We start from the raw sequence: 22,193 nt of genomic DNA, 5'->3' as shown, positions 1-22,193 counted from the left end.
TAGCTGACATAAACAAGTCAGTTTTCCTCCCTGAGTCTCTGTTCAGTGCAGCTTGAAATAGAGACAATGGTAGTACATACATTTGGGTGGTTGTAAAGATTAAACGAGGTAATTTATATAATTGGCATACACTGACTCTGTATAATATTCTATAAATAGTGATGATTATTTTGGGAGAATTATTTTTGCCTTCAATTATTTATTTTTAAAATGTATTTGCTCCAGCCTTTGCTAGGTGCCAAGGGCCCCATTTTCAAAATGATAAAACGGTGCACTGCAGGATTGCATTTGTAAATGTTTAAGACTTCTTTTGAATTTCCGAGCATTTTGCATATTTTTCTTTGAGTTCAACATCGTATTTTTATGCTCGGTGTATAATGTTTATACTTAGAAAAGGATCATTGTGAAATAAAACACAACTTCCGCTTGTTTAATGTAACCTTAACTCTTGTCTACCTCAGGCTTTGTAGAAATTGTTCACTCTAGTGCAGCCTCAGGGGTATTGTAGAAATGCTTCACACACTAACTCTGACCATGTAACCAATGGTTAATAAATCTATAATATCCAGACCTGTCAATCTTTTAGTTTCAGATGCACAAAATCCATTACAGAAACCCTGTAATATATGGAAAGATTAAAATCTTAAACTTTTTTCCTGGTGCCTAGAAGGATTTTGAACTCTGTAAACAGGCAGATGATTTTGACTTGTGTATAATCTACAGTTGATTTTATTGGAAAGTACCTCATGCTGTGTTTTGATTTGGATAATAAAAACATTTTTCTGTTCCTGAATAGTCACAAATATATATTTTAAACAGAAAGAAAACAAATTTGTTATAACCAGAGGCTGTTTATTTGCTCACAGTCAAGAGCTTTCAAGGTATTCATCATACTCCCCTGCCATTACAAAATGATTACATCATAAGCAGAGCTGAAAACTGGGCCAAACAGTCCATACCTCTAGTTCCCAAACCTGAACAAACATTAGAATCACCTAGAAAACTTTTGCAAAGACTGGTTGTCAATCCCAAGTTTACGGAATCAGAATCTCCTGGGATGGAGTCAAGAAATCTAGATTTTATTTTTTTTTTTAAAGCTTCCCAGATGGTTTTGATGTGCTCTAAATTTAGTAATCATGAATTACATAAACCAAGCAAAAGTGGTCAATTACAATATTTCTTTGAAAACATGACTCAAGCCACTTTCTCTTGAATGTCCAAACCCAAAATAGTGGTTAAATTAACTGGGTTTTTTTCACATGTATTTTGTTTTGTGCTCAGTGTGAATAGAGTGACTTTATGCAGGTAAGTTGCTGGGAGAAAAAAATGTCCATGTTGTTGCTTAGCAACAGAAAATTACCTAGGCAATTAAGTGGGCTTTCAGTTTATAAATTATTATTTCAATGGTATCTATAAATTAATTCTTATTACATGTTTATAAATCCTATCAGAAAAGGAAGTGAGTTCCAGGGGATGTGTGAGAATATTCAGAGGAAGCATAATTGGAATACTATTGGCAAATATCACTTATATTCATTAATATCACTTGTTTATACTTGCCATTTGTTAAATTTCTAGTATAAGCCAAACACTTTAATAAGCACTTTCCCTGCGTTACCTGAGTTAATACTCATACAAACCCTGGGATACAAGTAATATCATTATTTCCATATTAAGATAAGAGATTTGAACCTCAAAGTAGTGATATAATATACTCAAGGTTACACAGCAAAGCCAAGAGTCAAATTCAGGTCTTTTCTCAACTACTGCCTTATAAGAGCAATCTCTACATGTCTTTGGCTTAACTATTAAATCCAAATCAAGCTTTTTATTTATTACCCACTTTTTTGGGATTTGTGATACAACAACTATGCTTTTCGAAATAGTAGCCCAGAGAGCCAAGAAACAGAGCTAGGTATTGGCGAATACCAAATGATTGTGGAAGAATGTTTTTTGTTGGGCATGCCAAGACCAGAAAAATTAATTGTGGAAAATGGTGAGCCCCCGAAGGGAAAGTATCTACCCGACAACAGTTATCTTCTGTGGCATGAAGGAGCTAGTAACCAGAAGGCTTTGCCTATCCATCCAAAAGTCCAGAAAGAAAAGGCATGACTTAGCAAAATCAGATTCCAAGTGCCAAAAGATTTTAATTAGGTGGGAGAGGGAGTCATTTCTCAAACAAATATCCATAAAAAGAATATTCAAGGACTGTTTTAAAGCCTTAGTAGACATTCTCTTACTTTCCAGGTAAACCCTGGTTCACTTTAGCTCATTATTACTTGATAAATGTCACTTGTAAGATTATCAAGACACTTCAAGCTCTAGAAAATCAAGACTTCTACTCTTTTGTGTATCATTTGTACCTTCAAGTCAGATGATGCACAAACAACATATCCTTTTAAAATGTTTGCTGAATTAATGAAAGAACAGAGTAGTAAGTTTCTAAAATTTATCATTCAAGCAAATATACAAATAAATTTTGGATTTTCTGCTGCTTAAAATTATTCAAACACTTGATTTCTTATAGAAGCCTATCCCTCTCTCCACACTAACTCAACCTTAAACACACATACACACACACGTACACACACACACACAAATACATATTTCTTCTTTAGAGACAAAGAGGACACATACGCATATCTTCCAAATATTATATGTCATCTTATGGATGCATAATTTCACTTACTTCTGTAAAGGGAATACTGGTTTCTAGGTGGAATGGGCTCCACCATTTAGTTTCCCTGCGACCTTGGGCAAGTTCCACAGTGTCTCTGAACTTGAGTTTTCTCATCTGTGAAATGGGGTATCAAATGCCTACCCTGCATTGCTTTTATGTGAAGTCGATGAGGTAGCATGGTAAACATTTAGTGGACACTGCCTGGATGCTGGCTATTATTATTCAAGCTATAGACAGCAGTCCCACTAGTTGATTCCTAAACATTCCTTCTCGCCTTGTAACAGCTCTCAACCTCAGGTCAGGACTTACACATTTGTATTAAATAGAGTGAAGGAATGGAAAAATTATAGAAAATTAAGAAGGAAATAGTTCCTGGAACATAAATGGTTTCTCAGGATAAGAATAGAGATATTCCTGCTCTTTCAGAATCCACTCAAAATTATTTAAACTCTGAAGGTAATAATGAGTCTTTCTAATTTATCAAGGTGATGACTGTATTTTGAACTGTTCTAGCCCTTCAGCATGTTCTAATTAACAATCTCATTGCATTCAACACACTTTCCTCACTAAAGATGGTGAGTTATTTAGGTTTAATGCATAATATCAAAGTACTGGTGTGTGTCCATTCATAGTTATCTCTTAGTCCATTAAAGAAAACAATTAGCAACAGTTCTTCTGAGAAATCATTTCAATTAATATTGCTTAGGAATAAAAAATATATATTGGTTAGGAATAAAATTGCTTTTTATTAACCAATTTTTGATTAAGGGGTAGTTAGCCACAATATGGCCTATCTATAGACATTAAGCATCTTGGTGTTCAGTAAGCTCATCAACTGCAGTGTATTAGATCAGATAATATCCATTTAAAGTCAAAATTGGCATTAAGCTCTCTAAAAAATTTACTTTGCATTAACTGGGATGATTCAACTTTGACAGTACTTTAAATTTTCTAAGTGCAAAAACCAAGTGACAGTAGTGCTGAATTTCAGAAGAAAGTGTAAAATTCATTTCAATGATTTATGTTTTATTTAACATAGTAATAAATCTTTTTTCAGCTGTATTGAGGTATAGTTGACAAGCAAAATTATAATATATTTAAAGATTACAACATGATGATTTGACATATGTAATTGCGAAAGAATTTCCACCCTCAAATTAATTAATGCTAACATCATGTCGCATATTTATTTTTTGTCTTTTTGGTGAGAACACAAGTTCTACTCTCTTAGCAAATTTCAATTATACAATACAGTACTATCAACTGCAGTCACGATGTTATACTTTAGATCCTCAGACCTTATTCATCTCACAAACTGAAAATTTGTACCTTTTTACCAACTTCTCCCTATTCCCCCCATCCTCCAGCTCTGGCAACCACCATTCCACTCTGTTTCTATGAGTTCAATTTTTTTTTTTTTAAGATTCCACACATAAATAATACCATAAAGTTATTGTCTGTGTCTGGCTATTTCACTTAGCATAATGCTCTCCAGGTTCATCCATGTTGTTGCAAATGGCAGTATTTTCTTCTTTTTAAGGCTGAATAATATTCCATTGCATGTATACTACATTTTCTTTAGTCATCCATCCATTGATAGGCACTTCAGTTGTTTCCATACCTTGGCTATTGTGAATAATATTGCAATGAACATGAGAGTATAGATAGCTCTGTGAGATAATGATCTTATTTCCTTAGGTTACATACTCAGAAGTAGGTTTTCTGGATCATAGAGTAGTTCTATTTTTAATTTCTTGAGGAACCTCCACACCTGTTTTCCATAGTAAACTGGCACTGGCAATATGAGTTTCCATTCCCACCAACAGTGTACAAACAGTCTTTTTCCTCTGCATTCTCACCAGAATTTGTGATCTCTTGTCTTTTTAATAATAGTCATCCTACGATGTATGAGGTGATATCTCATTGTGGTTTTTGATTTGCATTGCCCTGGTGATTAAGGATGTTGAGCACATTTTCATGTACCTGTTAGCCATTTGTCTGTCTTTTTTGGGAAAAAAAAATATCTATTTATAGCCTTTGTCCATTTTTTAATTGGGTCATTTGTTTTATTGCTATTGAATGACATGAGTTCCTTGTATATTTTGGATATTAGCCCCTTATTAGATAAATGGTTTGGAAATATCTGCTCCCATTCCATAGGTTGCCTTTCCATTTTCATGGTTTCCTTTGCTTCACAGAAGCCTTTCAGTCTGATGTGTCCCACTTGTCGATTTATTTTGTTGCCTTTGCTTTTGTTATTTAATGAATTTATTTTATTGAGTTCTAATATGTACTAGGCATTTTTCTAAGAGATTAATATGTATCTCATTTAATGCTTTTAACAACCTCATATTGTATGTCCTATTGCTTTGCCCATTTTACTAATGAGAACAAGTCAATTTAGATATTATTTTGTTATTTTGTCTAGGTTATTTATCACAAAGGTGTTGGAGCCAACCCACAATGCATCTGACTCCAAATTCTATGGTCAAAATCACTGTGCTATTTTCTCACTGTTCTTCTACGTAAACAGTGCAGAAAGCAAATGATTTTTTTCTAAGTTCTACTATGATCCAGTTCAGAAACTGAAAAATAATTTTGCTATAAATATAGCAAATATGAATGAGGACAATGTAATTTGACAGCAGCCCATCCAGTAACCCAGTAGGAGTGTTTTGTTTGTAGCTTAAAATTTCATGAGCTATAATTCATTAGCCTTTGGGTATATTGAATCATCAATTCATTTTAACGAACATGAAAATATTTGCTGAGCCCCACGCAGGGGCAAGGTATAATGCTAGATACCCTGAGGGTTATAAAGAAGAATAAGACATTGTCCTCTCTGTCATGAACCCTACCATCTATTAGGGTAGAAAGGGCATAAAATGACAACTATTATAAAAACTTATGTAAAATTTCCATACAGTTGGTATGGTTGTGTGTTTAAGAGAGTCTTGTTTCACTTCCAAACCCTCAAAAGGGCATAACCAAGATATGCCTGCCTATGCAACAAAGAATTTAGGCTGATTTGTTCAAAGCATTACATTAAGTGCAACCAGTGTTTTGAAGCAAATGCAGCTATCAAACCGAATTAATAGTTTTCCTCTTAGAATTGTTCCTGCTCCAGCTCCTAAAAAAAGATTTTAAAAAAGGATTATTTGATTGACTTGTCCCATTGTAAAGTATGCACCTGCTGTGAAATGAAGCCACAGAGAAAAAAAAAAAGTTGAATAATTTAACTTTTTTATTTGTAAAGATAATCAGGGTTTTTCTGATTACATCTTAACTTCATAAATGTTAAATAACCTATCAGCATCTAGTTGTTGTAAATTATGAAAAGGAGCATTGCAAGGAATATTAACCAACGAAATCCTTGTTCTTTAGTGAACAAGAAAATGTGTTATGGCAGCTTGTCATTGTGGGACTGGTAACTTTGACACCAAATAACAAAACTGCCATTTGCACTTAGGGTAAATTGGTTCACTTGAGCTTCCACTGCTCCTCTTCCTCTGACATAAATTTATGAACTCGGGAACTAACCAAGTCGTGTGGCTTCCCAGCTGACTTTAACAAATATGCCCATTTCATTTCATTTAGTCATCAGAATACCAGGGGGCTAGGTTGTTTCAGACTCATTGCAGATGGTGTAGGGTTTGCAGGAACACAAGAGCCTTTCGTGTCACAGTCCTGTAAATTATGACAGTGGAGGGGCCCTCTTTCCTAAATACATGTCACTGTTTGACATGCTCACAGCTTCAAGGAGCATTTTCTCTTTCAACACCTCATAGATATATATAAAGGACATTTATTTCCAATTAGCCAAGACGTGAAAAATACATTTTCCAGGTTCGTGCCTTGACTAGCCATGTTGAAACCTAGATCGAGATTATGTCTATATTTGAAATGTAGCAGAAGCACAGTTTTGTTCCCTGACCCCCTAGGAGTCCTGTCCTTCTAAGCAGAGAAGTTACTGGAAACAGACCAGTAGGTACAGAGGAAGACATTCAGTAAAGCGCAATCTCAGATGAATTGAAGGGAAGACCATTTCTAAATTACTGCTAGGAATGGAAAATATCTTCATAGGAATACAACTTGATCATATCCAAGTATTCATTAAAAAAACCAAACTAGATTAGAATATTGTTATAAAGAGATTTACTTAAATGAATGTAACATTTATTTGTAATTGGAATAGAAACTTTATTTAAAAAGGTGGGTTCACATGAGAGACAATGGACTCTGAAAAACAAACTGAGGGTTCTAGAGGGGAGGGGGGTGGGAGGATGGGTTAGCCTGGTGATGGGTATTGAGGAGGGCACGCTCTGCATGGAGCACTGGGCACAAACAATGAATCATGGAACACTATATCTAAAACTAATGATGTAATGTATGGGGATTAACATAACAATAAAAAAATTAAAAAAAAAAAAAAAAGTGGGTTCAGAGTATTTGAGGCACATAAAATAGTGTCATAGATGTGGGGTTTTTTTTCCATTTTGTTCCATTTCATTTTGATTTGCTGAGATGTCTATCATTAATTCAGCACTTTCTATGTCGCAGGAATGTACTAAAATATTTTATATGCATTTTCTGATTTAATCTTTATAGCTCTTTATGAGGTGGCTATTAGTATCATCATTTTACAGATGAAGAGACCAGCATTCATAGAGGTTAAGTAATTTACAACAAATAAGGGCAGAGAAGGGATTTGATCTGCCTGACTCCATTCTGTGGTTTACCTAGTTCAACAAGAATGATAGAATATTTTTAAAATGTATGTTTGCCAAACTTTTCTGTAAAATCTATCCCAGAAACAGAGAAGACAGAATGAACATGCAATCAATCCCAGGAGGTCTAGAAACCACCCAAAGCAATCACCATAAGCTTGCAATTTCTTTAAGGTCTTGCTTTTTAGCTTAAAAACTCATACAAATTTGGGGCGTCTGGGTGGCTCAGTTGTTAAACGTCTGCCTTCGACTCAGGTCATGATCCCGGGGTCCTGAGATCGAGCCCTGCATCGGGCTCCCTGCTCAGCAGGGAGCCTGCTTCTCCCTCTCCCACTCCCCCTGCTTGTGTTCCCTCTCTCACTGTGTCTCTCTCTCTCTCTCTGTCAAATAAATGAAATCTTTAAAAAAAAAAAACAAAACTCATACAAATTTGCCATTGTATTCCAATGTGTTTGTCTTCATCCAAAAAATAATGTATTTCATAATTTATCATTAGGGGTATTTTTTTTACTAATCTCCTTGGATAAAGAGTGATATGCTGCTATATTTTGATATTAGGTCACTCTGGAGAAAGCTGACCCCAGTAACAAGGTTAATGTCCAGGCAATTCTTTCTGTCTTCATTTTGTTATAAATATGTGGGTACAAACAGCAAACTCCCCCCCCCCCCGCTTTACAGACTATGTCAGGGTAACAATAAGGAAAAATGCCCAAAATGGGAGGTGAATACTGTGACATTCCAAGACACTGTGGATGGAAATTTTCATAAGCATATCTTCCTGATGACAGGTCAAACTACAAACTGAGAAAGTCCCTGATCCACTCTTCATTCTCTTTTACTACCTCAAACAACAATCTCCAAAGAACATTTTTAGTGGGGAAATAAAAGCCTGATTATACTGGTCTTTATTTTACCTCTAACATAGTACATAGGTTTTCCTCACTCATTAATGTACTAAGAGTTTCAAATGGTCCCTATAATCAACGCTCTTCATCCAACTCTCAAACTTAATTTTAACTATAGCAGTCTTGTTGGAGCAGTAAAAACATTCCCAGTTTTGTCTTACAGCGGAGAATTAGGCCTCAAAGAGTATCTTCTAAATAAGCCCAGTATGTGTATTCACTATACCATTAAAGAGAAAAATAAATTTATTTACATTTTCTAGGCATTAATCTTTGTCACGATATCTTTTTTTCTTCATGGAAAAAAAATAACATAGAAATGTCTATTACCTGAGATTCAGCAGAAATGTGGCCCAGTCAAATTTTCATCCTGTGTCTACAGAAGATTACCCGTGATGAATTCATTTTAAAGCAATACTGAGCAACTCAAATTAAGTGGTGTTTTGATTGCATCATGAATAGGACTTGTACTTGTTCAACACACTGATTATGTCAGCATAAACTTCTGCTGTCATTTAGTTAGTTCTGAGGTGACTATAGAGTTAAAACAACTGACTAGTCAAACTTCGGATCACTCGGTACCCATCTAGTTTTCTAGTCTGAGGCTTTTTAGGAAGAAAAATCCATACCAAATTTTTGTGAACAAGGAAAAGTGGGATTCTGCTGGTTTGCTCAGGCAAGGAAGGCTTGCATTTCCCAAATTTTACAGGTCAAACTGGCATTCTAGGAAGAGGTACCATGTTTATCCTTGTCTTTGAAAATCCTTCGACAGAAATCCACAAGCGTGTAGGATATGTGTATTTCAGTTTCGGAAATCTGCCCTTCAGAACTTCAAATATTCACCTATAATTTAGTTCCATCCGTGGGAATTCTAATTTTTCCATCACCTTTTTTTCCCCCTAATCAGTGTCCAATACCTGTTCTGCCCGGCTACCCATGTTGTCTCAAAATTATCCTCTCATTTTTCCCCGGTTGTCCTAATCCGAGTCTCCATTACCAAGAGAGAGCATAAATACAGAGAGTTAAGCTTTGGTATCAGATGGGCCTGAGTTCAAGTCTGACTACCCCAAGTAATCAATGTGCAATCTGGAACAAATTGCTTAGTTTTCTCATCTTAAAAAAACGTAGTAACATTTGCTTTACAATATTGTTCTGAGATTTCATTCATTCATTCAAACCAACATTTATTGAGCTGCAAATATGTGCTAAACTCTAGGCACTGGAACTACACTGGGGAGGAGAACAGAGCCCCCCTGACTTTATGGAGTACACTGTCTTGCATGCAACTGGAATGCATAAGGGTTTACTCTAAGGCCTCTGGCATAGGAAAATGGAAAGGAAACCCAAGAACAGGTTTGGGAGTGGAAAATGTAGTGACTATGCTTTGGACCTGTTGAGATTGAGGTTTCTGTGAAGTAGGCTGCTGAAAATAGAATCTGGAATGCAAGAGAGATAAAAAGCCGGAGATAGGAATTTAGGAATCAGTGATAGAATAGTAGTAATTTAAGCCATTAGGACAAATACAACAGATAATTTAACTAGGATGATCTAATTTAAAATAAAAATTCTTAGTCTGGGTCCAGCATAATTGCCTCTTTCCAAAGGAAACAATTGATCAGTCCCTCTGACTATGATCCATATATCCTTCGTTGAGTCCTTATTTTCATCTATCCTACACAAAATCCCAAGCATCTCTGCTTTGTCCTGGCTCTTCCGCCTCTTATACAATTGGGGCTATATCTACAAAAAGCAAACCTTCATTTCATTTTTTTAGACCTCATTTCTAAAGGGTTATTGAGTCCTGTGCTATAGATTTCATTGCTTCTATAGCAAAGATAACCTTATTTAAGTACTACAAAGGTAAGTAATTAAACCCACAAATGTTATAAGCTATCAGATCAATGAGAAAGTCTCATGAGAAATTCCATTATATTCTTCATTCAAGCCTCATATACTCTCCTTGAAAAAAAAAATGTACATGTTGTTCATGACCAAATAAAACTTACAGGCATTTAATTATATGAATAGATTGTGAAGAGGCTAAACTGACAAGACCTTCTTTCTTCCAGAAGCATTGTGAAAAATGACAGTTTTGAACCCAAATTTCATATGTATTTAGGTCCATAAGTCTCCCTGACAGAGTGGACTGTCCTAACTCATTAATTAATGCACTGGGAATTCTCTAGGTAGACTATGATTTGGATACTTTATGGGCTCTTATGTCAAGAATCTGTGTCAGACTGGATGCATACACAATGTCTACAGAAAAATTATTGCCACAAGCAAAACTGGTGGGTTTTTTTATGTACTTTAAGAGTAAGTAAGCCAGCAAAAATATATGACACCATTTCTAATTGCCTTATATTTTTTAAGAAGTGAAACGTGCCTTCGTTTTTATTTGCCCATAGATTATGCCTTTGAATAGAACTATTATATGTACTTCATTTGTTTTTGAAAATGGGTGATACACATTTTTTTACTTTTGGAATATACATTCATACAGTTATTAATTGCTATATTCAGCAATAATATACCTTTAAGCTATAAAATGTTAAAGATTCATTGTTTTTAAAAGACAAACATTTATTGACCATTCTGTATAGCATACATATGTTTTCTCTCTCTCTCTCTCTTTAAAGGGATCCTCATCCCCAAAATGCCTGTGGAGTACAATGTCTTACTCAATGCTGGAAGTGTAGCACCTCTGACCTCCTCTGTTGGTCATCATCAATGCATCCTTCTGGAAAATTTGGCTCCATTCACACAATATGAGATAAGGATACAAGCATGTCAAAATGGTGAAAGTCTTTCAGACACTTGTCCTGGGCTTTTATAAAAAAAAAAAAAAAAGTATTTTTATGAAAAAATTCATTAAAAAGGAATAGATTCTCAATTCAAATACAAAGACTAACATTTCATTTCTTATTTGTACTGGACTGTTTACCCAGAAAAATCAGAGCCTGGCATTGAGTGAAGCATTATGCATTTCTGCACATTAAATCATGAATATTTAAATATATTAAAATGGTGGTTTTGCAAAGTCTTGTTTTATAAGGCCCTTTAAAAGAAAAACGCCTAGATCACATAAAGGAATCATTGGTAATATAAAACAAAATAAGTATTATGAAAATTTCAGAAAGAAAAGGTACTCACTTTGGTTTATTTAAGTTTTATTTGGGGGTGAGGGGAGACATTATTTAGAAGTTGAGTTACACTTATGTATTTTACTGTGCTTCCCTGAACTCTATCTCATATATGCAGACTGTTGCCCTGAGTTTCATGGCATAGGCTAGTGATCTATGAAATCGTCATCCATCTCTATGGTCTTAAGGAAGAGCCTCCCTCAGTCCCTTCATCCCTCCAAATGTTACATCATGTATTAATAAGAGAAGAAAAAATGTAACTCATATTGGTGTATAAAACATGTTGTTCCACTTTAAATTAAAGAAATGTCCCAATCTTATACTTGAGTGATGGGAACTCCTATCTTATTTGTGCTTAGGAACTTCTGTTTCCAAATGAGTATCAGTTTCCATGGAGTTGATTAGGATGAGGGATCTGTGATTTTGCTTTGCCTCTTCTCCAAAATTGTGAGTCAGTTTGCCCCCTTCTCTCTACAAACGAAACCAAGGCATTTTGTTTTGAAGGATACTGTTTTTTCTGATTCGGCCCTCAGCTAATCAACATAGAAATGGTTTTAAACTAGTGTTTTCTTTATTTAAATGCAAAATCAACTTCTACATCTCTATGTCTCTAAAACTATGCTATGGAGATACAATATTCTTCAAATTAATTGATTCCTGCATGTTGGGAGATGGTCATTATTTTAAAATATTGGCAAAAATAAGATATTATTAAGACTACAAGATATGCAGGTCATACACACTTATGATATTCAAGTACATTATCACTTTCTGGCAGAATAACTGTAATAAACTAGAGAAACCATAATTCAGACAAGCATAAGCATTCTTATCTATGCCTCTATAAATTTGTGGTTACTTAATGGATTTTCCAAAACTGATTCTCTATTTAAATATACATAATATAAATATAATATAAAATATGTATACATATAAATACATTCAAATTATATAGAGATTTATAGTACTATTCTAAAATATGTGTACAAGGGTCATATACGAAAGTTCAGCTAAAATGATTTCGATGATCTCCTTATCCTTCTAAATGCATATGTAGTTCTTTTCCCTGCTTGACAAATTACTAAAGGACTCAATTTTTTTCAAGGAAGTTGTGGAGTTAGCAGTAGGACATTTGTCAAAACATCTGAAGCAGCCCCAATGGATCTACATTCCCCGGTTCTTAAGGCACTGGGGTCAGCTTGCATAGAGGTTAAATGGATGCCACCTGAAAAGCCAAATGGAGTCATCATCAACTACTTTCTTCACAGGTAACATTGACTATTACTGTTATTTTAAATTATTTAAAAATGTGTACTATTCCAGGACTGTAAAATCAAATACATTTTCTTTTTCCGTAAGCGAATAAATGGGAATTGGTGCTTTTCAGAGCACTTCCTAGGGTCTGAGATTGGTACTGGAAGCTTTTACACATGATCCGGGGGGAAAAAAACCACAGCTACCATGTAACAGTTTTGTCTGAGCCCTACTTGAAAGACAAGACCTCATAGTGCACATCAGCCTTACCTCTGATTGAGTCATAGAGCAGTCCTCTGGAGGCTCACTGACCAAGAGAACATAGTCATTCCAGAGGAGGAACCAGGTGTGCAATGAGAATTCTAATATTTCCCATCACCTATTATGTGGAGCTTGGAAAAGCTTTTCATCCTCAAAAAACAGGGTGCTTTCCATCTGCAGAAAGAATGGCTCAACTCTGCAATTCCCCTTCTGTTGGAAGGAACTCCCACTCAGCTGGCTAGATGGTTCTGGGCATGAAGTAGATGGTAATGCAGCTTCTTTTCACCATGATGTGCAGAATTTGTTAAGTATATCCCCCTAAAATGAAGAAAAGAACGAAAGAGAGAATGGAGGGAAAGAGAAGAGAGGAGGAAGAGACAGGGGGACCATGGGCACTTTGGGTTGAAGGGTATTGCACTCACAGATCCAGTCTTCACCTGATGCACACAGACATAGTTTTAATTTAACATTTTCTTTACATAAATAATGAATAATGAAGAGGAGAAGCAGAGGGAGAGAGGGAGAAGAGAATAGGAAGGAGAGAAAGAGAGAGAAGGGGAAACAGAATTACAGAGGAACCTTGAGGGAGAAGGAGGAAGAGAGGAGAGAAGGCAAAAGTAAAACAGAAAGAGAGTCAAGGAGGCAAAGAACCTGTCCACTGAGAGTTTGCTCTCTGTTCTAGTCCCTTCGGACTGCTGTAACAAAAATGGCATAAACTGGGTGGCTTATAAACAACACACATTATTTCTCTGGAAGTTGGGAAAATACAAAATGAAGGTGCTGACAGATTCCATGTTTGGTGAGGGTCCACTTCCTGGTTCACAGACAGCTGTCATTTCATTGCGTCGTCACTATGGCGGAAGCAACTAGAGAGCTCCATGGGTCTCCGTTAGAAGGGACACTCATCCCATCATGAGGGTTCCACACTCATATCCCAATCACGTCCCAAATGTCTCACCTCCTAATACCATTACCTTGGGCGTTTGGAATTTGGCATATGAATTGGGGGTGGAGGAGACACAGAACCTCCTGACCATAACTGTCTAAGTGAGAAAAGACGCTATGGAAGATAGCTACCAGCAGACATAAGGGATTTGCCGATTGAAAACCCCATTCCAAAAGCCACATATTTACATTAGGCAAACAGAGAACAATACATTCTTGCTCAGACTCTCACCCCTACTCCCACGTGGTCTGTTAGTCTCTCCAGCGGCCTCACACCTTCCCGTTTGGTCCGATGCCTTGAATATGTTGGGAAACTTAGTTCAGGCTCCTCTTGCAACTTCAGGTATTGAAACCCTTTGATTCAGGTCAGTGATGAGTAAGGGTTTGTAGGAAAATTATGAAAGGAGAAAGTATTATTGCATTTCTGGTTATGTAAATTACATGGCCAAAAAAGAGCAAGCCAAATTTCTTCTCAGCAAACATTAATTTGAAGAATAATATTTCTGATTCAAATACACACGAACACGTAAAAATGGCTAATGTGAATTTACATTTTACGCTAAGCACATTAGTGCAGGCTCTAAAATGCCCATCCTCTTGGAATAGTTTTCTTTCATCTACTTAATGCTAATTGTATGAGAAAAGCACATCAAATTCCTATTCTGAATAAAGGGAAATAAAGTATCTGTTACAGAGCAGGACGTGGCTTCAGTCTGTTGGTTTTGTAAATAAAGCTCATGATTACAGTGACTATTCCGTGGCAGCTATAGAGAGGGAAAACAGGAAATATAATGCAGAAAGCCCGCTTCAATGAAAAATACTGTAAATTGAATTTGACAGCGTTTGATGGCATTTGATTATTCTAGTCACAGCCAAACAATGATATAAAGAGTAATATGAAACAGAATGTGTTACCGCCTAGCAGACTCAAAAGCAATAAACCTTCCTCCAATGTGACACAATCACTTCACAATCATAATTGTAGCCTGTTTGATACCTCTGAGTACAGCAGAAGGGCACTGACTGACATAGATACATTTTGTTTTTTATTTAAAGTGAAATGAAAATGGCGCACTGGGGCTCCAGATACAATCGTTATATTCACCTACATAGGCATGAATCACTTGGCGGTTATTTCAGCTGAAGTTTAAATGTGCTTAGACAACAACAATATCAAATTTTTCTTAGATAGCTGCAAAAAAAAAATCAGAAATTTGTAAGGACAGAAATAGAATGTAGACACATAGTTCTTTTTCATTCCGGGACTACATAGAGCCCCTTATATAGTTATGGCCACAAGCCTGCAGTATTTCTGGGGAGGTTATGGCATGTAATTCCTGCTTCATCATTTGCCTCCTCTTTCTTGTATCGCCACCAAAGGAAATACACTTAGCTCAAACCAAAGACGGGGTTTGGCCTAGGCAGGTATTTTCATTAAATTGCAGGAAGCCAACTTGCCAATCCCATTTTGAAAATACCTGTCACTCTGCTCTCTCTAACCCCCTAAATCACTTCCCCTCAGTAATTTCCTTCCATTGTTTAAAGACTGCCTCTAGATATCATCCTACAGAAAGGCGTCTGCACTGATAAAGGGGTGTTGATGACTTTACAAACAGAATAATCTAGGAAGGATATGATGATTAATGCAATTGCTTCTGTTCCATTTACCTGTTACTTCGTTATTTGATTTAGGCTACTTTGTTCCCTAAGGTGAGGAGTTACAGAACACATTTCTGACAATAGGGACAACATTGAGGATCGTGTTGTGCAACCTGTTTACTGATAGAGTATAGATAAAGCCATCTTCAGCTTTTGTTTTCTCCTCATAGTACATTTGCATATTGTAATAACGATTTTTCAGTATTCCCCTCTATCTTATATCTATAATGTTGTAAGTGGCAAAATCCCTCCACAAAATCTGACTTCCATCTACAAAATCCACCAAATATTTTTTTCTTAGGACTTTACAAAATACTTGATGAAATGATCTCCCATCATTTTAATAGAGACAAAATTGCATGAAGTTTATTCTCATAAACTGTCTCTTTTAATAAATACAAAGATTGATGGATGTGCAATAAGAAAAAATATATACAAATACCTTCTAACACTGTAAAACTAGAAATGAATAATGAACTCTTTTTGAGTATTTAAATAGTAAGATTTTGAAGGATAAAATTGGAGATAGTTTGGATGGATGGTTGATATGGAAGAATATTCCAAGCAGGGCACTGCAAGTCATAATTTTCTAAAATGGAAAATTAAGCTGATTGAGTAAACTAAGAAGGCATTGACTCAAAAGTGAAGAAATTTTTATACAATCAATTCATGTTGTATGGAAATATAGATATGGAGATGGAGATAGGTAGATGATTGATAGATGATAGAGATATCAATAGATAGATAGAAATGTTCATATCTACTGTGAAATCGGAGTCCTATTACCAAGGACCTTTACTATAGTAGGAGATATATGTCAAACTAAGCAAACAAACATAAAAAGAGAAATATAATGTGAAAAATATAAATATTTACCAGAAAGTTTACAGGAGAGAAGAATTCTTTTTGTCTGGAATATTTATGGAAGACTTCATTCATTCATGGATGAAATTAATGTCATTGGGACTTGGCCTTACAATATAAAAATTTAGTGAACATTATTAGAAATACTTTTGTTGGAAAAAAGTTTTAACAGGACAGAATATTACAAAGGCTACTTATCCTTTCTTTATGACTTACCCCAAGGCACATAAAATTTCCATCAATGAAAGTAACTACTATTAATTTTAATATCTGTAATATTTCTGCTTTCTTTTTATAGTTTCCCTTACATAAAAAGAATCATATTGTTTATGGTGTTCTCCAATTTTCTTTGGGCATTTGGATGCACATGCACACACACACACACACCTCACTTCTTTTTTTTTTTTTTTATTTTTTTTATTATGTTATGTTAATCACCATACATTACATCATTAGTTTTTGATGCACTGTTCCATGATTCATTGTTTGCGTATAACACCCAGTGCTCCATGCAGAACATGCACTCTTTAATACCCATCACCAGATTAACCCATCCTCCTACCCCCCTCCCCTCTAGAACCCTGTTTGTTTTTCAGAGTCCATAGTCTCTCATGGTTCGTCTCCCCCTCCGATTTCCCCCCCTTCATTCTTCCCCTCCTGCTATCTTCTTCTTTTTTTTTTTTTTAACATATAATGTATTATTTGCTTCAGAGGTACAGATCTGTGATTCAACAGTCTTGCACAATTCACAGCGCTCACCATAGCACATACCCTCCCCAATGTCTATCACCCAGCCACCCCATCCCTCCCAGCCCCCACCACTCCAGCAACCCTCAGTTTGTTTCCTGAGATTAAGAATTCCTCATATCAGTGAGGTCATATGATACATGTCTTTCTCTGATTGACTTATTTCGCTCAGCATAATACCCTCCAGTTCCATCCATGTCATTGCAAATGGCAAGATTTCATTCTTTTTGATGGCTGCATAATATTCCATTGTATATATATACCACATCTTCTTTATCCATTCTTCTGTTGATGGACATCTTGGCTCTTTCCACAGTTTGGCTATTGTGGACATTGCTGCTATAAACATCGGGGTGCACGTACCCCTTCGGATCCCTACATTTGTATCTTTGGGGTAAATACCCAGTAGTGCAATTGCTGGATCATATGGTAGCTCTATTTTCAACACACCTCACTTCTTTTAATGACTCAACTATATTTTATTATATGGATGTGTGTCAATATTATTTAACCAGTCCCCTACTGATGGCAAAAGAAGTGATTTCCAAGTTTTCATTACAACAGCAACTAAAAAAAAAACACCTTTACAATGAGCAGGTGAAGGATTATTCTTAGTACTAGAAGTGCAGGGTCAAATTTTATACATTTTAAATTCCTATGGTTTGTAAGAATTTTAATTCTGGAAACTCCTGTCAATAGGGGGTCTTATCAATTTTTCAAATCTTTGCTAGTTCAATATTTTAAATGGCATATTATTGTTGTTTTAATTAAAATTTTGGTCAATATAAGTGAAGTCGTTCATTTATTTTAAATATTTACTTGCTACATGTGTGTGTATATAAATATTATATATCCTTAGATTATTTTCTTTTGGACTATTTGTCATTCACTTGTCTATGCTCTTTATATAGTCAGGAAATTTTCCCTTTAATGATCATATAAAAATAACACATCAATTATTTCTTCCAGCAATTTTATGGGTTCTACTCCTTATATCTAAATATAGACTTGATTTTGTTTTAAAGAATGAGGCAAGAAATCTATGCATTTATTTTTTTAAAAAACTATCTAGTTTGTCAACATTATTTTATAATTCACTGATTTGAGATGCCACCTATACAAAATCCCCATGTATCATCTGATCCATTTCAGGATTTTGTATTCTGTTTCATTTATAGTGGACCGGATTTTAATAAGTGGAGCCTGATGGCAAAGATATCTCAGGTGAATAAAATTAATAGAATGAACCAAATTCCCAACGCTGAAGGCATAGTGTTCAAGTAATAGTCAGGCTTGGCTGGAGCCTTTGTTATTTATAAGGAGAATTTTGACAATAAGCTTGATGGTAGATTTTAGAAGACTTGAAATACCAGGCTAAGGAGTTTAGATTTTTTATTTAGAGGCGATGTAAGCCATTGCAAGTTTGGGGTAAAATAGAAAAGCAATGTGATAAAGTGGACAGAGCTTGGCATTTGTAGACAGAAGATATGGCTTCCAGGTGCTGGGTCCAACACTTACTAGTTACGTGACCTTGGGGAAGTCATTATATTCCCCAAGCTTCATTTTTATGTAAAGTTAGGCTAATAAAGAATAACCTCCTAGAATTTTGTAAGAATTAAATGAAATAATGTATGTGAAAGTCCTGTGTTAAACATCAAGCATGATAAAAGTAGGAAGTCATCTAGATGTGCAGTAAAGATGCACCATGCTTTAGAAAGACAAATCTGGCAGTTACAAATATTTAAGGACAAGGAAAAAGATTCCTGATAATAAATGAAGCAGATTGCACAACAGCGTGCCTAGGGTGATTCTGTTTTTCTTCAATATATAGAATATTTCTTTACATTTATATGTGCATAAAAATGTCTGGAAACAACAAAAAAACCTTAACAATGCTTATCTCCCGGAGATAAGTTAAGTACAATCCTTTTATTTATTTATTTTTAAGATTTTTATTTATTTATTTGAGAGAGAGAGAGAAAGCATGAGAAGGGGGAGGGACAGAAGGAGAAGCAGGCTACCAGCTGAGTGGGGAACCCAATGCAGGACTCAATCCCAGGACTCTGGGATCATGACCTGAGCCAAAGGCAGACGTTTAGCCGATTGAGTCACCCAGGCGCCCCAAGCACAATCCTTTTAAATACAGATCCTCCTCAACTTACTATGGGGTTACATCCCAATAAACCCATTGTAAGTTGAAAATACTCTAAGTCAAAAATGTATTTAATACACCTAACATACCAGGGGTGCCTGGGTGCCTCAGTTGGTTGAGCGTTGGACTTTTGATTTTGGCTCAGGTCATGATCCCAGGGTCATGGGATCAAGCCCCATGTCAGATTCCATGCTCAACACGGAGTCCGCTTGTCCCTCTCCCTCTGCTCCTCCCTCACTTGCGCTCTCACTCTGTCTCTCAAATAAATAAATAAAATCTTAAAAAAAAAATACCCTTAACATATGAAACATCATGGCTTAGCCTGGCCTATTTTAGATGTGTTCAGAACACTTACATTACCCTACAGTTGGGGAAAATCATCTAACATAAATAATATTTTGTGTTATTTTTGTATTTTATAATATATTTTATAAATTTTATAATATTTTAATCTTATTTTAGAATAAAGTGTTGAACCTCTCATGTAATTTGTAAATGAGATCTCATGTAATCCCATGTAATCTCATGTAATTCTCACATAATTGTAAAGTATAAACAGAATGGTTGTGTGGTTACAGAAGGGTTGGTTGTCAGTTGTTTACCCTGTGATTGTGCGGCTGACTAGAAGCTGCCACTCACTGCCACTGCCCCAGAATTCTGAAAGAGTGTCCTGGGAAAAGATCAAAATTCAGAATTTGAAGTACAGTGTCTACTGAATGGCTATCACTGTCACATCGTCATAAAGTCAAAAAATTGTAAGTCGAGCCATCTTAAGTTGGGGACTGCCTGTACTTGTGTTTTTGCTCATCCATATTTTCTAATTACTTTTCACAACAAATATATCATGGTGTGATAAAGACAGAATAGTAAATTCAGTTAGTCCAGATGCAAATCAATCCTCACCCTGTTCATGATTTTCCTATTTCTCTCTTTCTGTGAACATCATCATCATTCTCTGTAGCAAGTTCTGCTTGGGAAAGAGAAACCACAACAGTCATCTTAACTGAGTTTAACATACATAATTGTTAACTAGTTGTAAATTTGATAACTACGTAACTGGAAGGATAAAAAGTGAACTCTAAGATATCATGCAGGTGACAACTGCCGGAAACAGCTACTACCCTTGGGACTGAGGCAGCTAGACTTCTTTTTTTTTTAAAGATTTTATTTATTTATTTGAGAGAGAGAATGAGAGAGAGAGAGCATGAGAGGGGGAGGGCCAGAGGGAGAAGTAGACTCCCCGCTGAGCAGGGAACCCGATGTGGGACTCGATCCCGGGACTCCAGGATCATGACCTGAGCCGAAGGCAGTCGCTTAACCAACTGAGCCACCCAGGCGCCCCGAGGCAGCTAGACTTCTTAAAACTCAGTAACTAGAGGGGAGCACCCCCCCCCCGACCCCCTGCCCCATGCTGGGACCCAGACACCTGAGGAGGAGTCAGCTTCCAGTTGATGCAGGTGTCTGGGAAGAAGGCACGAGATAAAGATGGCTTTTCCAAGTGTTGTTAAAATTTTATACTCAAACTTCTCATGAGGAGGAAAGATTTGTTATTTTCAGGGTAAAAAATCCTGGCTGGAGAAATGCTCACATAATCAGCAGGCAAACAGGACACAAAGAGTAAGGAGCCCGTTCCTTTCTCCTTTCAGCCTTCTGCTCTCCCTCTGGCGCCCCCTATTGGCAGAGCTCAACAAAGACTCAGCCGGTAAAGCAGAAATGCCATTGCAGAGTCCCAGCTCCACCATCATAAAGCCAAAATATTGAAGGAAAGGGTTATAATGGGCACATTTTTCTAGTTAACCAGGTTTCAGAGAATTTTGGTCTCTTCTTGTCAACCAGTCTGTCATCTAGTCATTGCTTACAAAATACTTACTGTTTATTATAGTGTGCCATGCTTCCCTAGGGGCTGAGAATATATAGATAAGTAAGAGAGAGTCTTCGCCTTCAAGGAGCTTGTAGTATGGTATAGGAGATAGAAAAGAAAGAAATATATTACAATATAGTATGACAGGGGCGCCTGGGTGGCTCAGTTGGTTAAGCGACTGCCTTCGGCTCAGGTCATGATCCCGGAGTCCTAGGATCGAGTCCCACATCGGGCTCCCAGCTCGGCAGGGAGCCTGCTTCTCCCTCTGACCCTATCCCCTCTCATGCTGTTTCTCTCTCTCTCTCTCTCTCTCTCTCAAATAAATAAATAAATAAAATCTTTAAAAAAAAAAAAAAACAAAAACAAAAACAATATAGTATGACAAGTGAATCAATAGAAAAAAAGACTTAGCACGTAGGAGAACATGACAATTCTATTTGAGAGAGAAACAAGGAGAAGACTTCCTAGAAAAAGTGACTGTGGTGGAGCTTTAAAAGATGAATTGGAGTTAGCCTATAGAAGGGGGAGGACGAAGAAAGTGTTTGGCGAGGCATTGCAGAACAGGATTGACATATCAGAGCCATGGAAGCATGAACTATCATAGAATAGAAGAAAACTGTAGGCAAGCATTTGATTATGACTGGAATAACAAATGGAATAAAAATCTGAAACATGAAGCTGGAGTGATAAGCATAGGCCAGTTGCATGGCAAATCACTACCGTTCTAACTGGGATTAAGTCTTAACACTTTTGAATGATCTTTGACGTCTCCTCCCCCAACACCAGAGTATCTACTCACTCCATGAAGCTGGATGATTCAACCTTCCCATGGCATTTTGTAAACCACCCATGTTTCCATTTCCTCTACCATCAATTGTAGTTCAGGATCTATCTTTATTCTCGTGTGGTCTGTTGAGATGACCTCTTCACTGTGTGACTACCTGTTGTCATTCCCATGCAACGCAGCCTTTATACGACTGCTGGATTTGTCTTCCTAA

The 22,193-nt window shown here is 36.3% G+C and overlaps 1 protein-coding gene across 1 annotated transcript in view; it reads left to right on the top strand.

Annotated features, from left to right (window-relative positions):
* The window catches only part of USH2A (usherin), a 687,474-nt gene that overhangs the window by 572,872 nt on the left and 92,409 nt on the right, over window positions 1-22,193 (top strand). The window contains exons 58-59 of the mRNA XM_078078672.1: window positions 10,949-11,107; window positions 12,558-12,720. Coding sequence (XP_077934798.1) covers window positions 10,949-11,107; window positions 12,558-12,720 — 322 coding nt within the window. The remainder of the gene's footprint in view (window positions 1-10,948; window positions 11,108-12,557; window positions 12,721-22,193) is intronic.

This window comes from Halichoerus grypus, chromosome 7, assembly GCF_964656455.1.
Source record: "Halichoerus grypus chromosome 7, mHalGry1.hap1.1, whole genome shotgun sequence".
Classification (NCBI taxonomy): Eukaryota; Metazoa; Chordata; class Mammalia; order Carnivora; family Phocidae; genus Halichoerus; species Halichoerus grypus.
The sequence above is the reverse complement of the archived record's forward strand: the minus strand, read 5'-3'. Positions and strand labels throughout refer to the sequence as shown.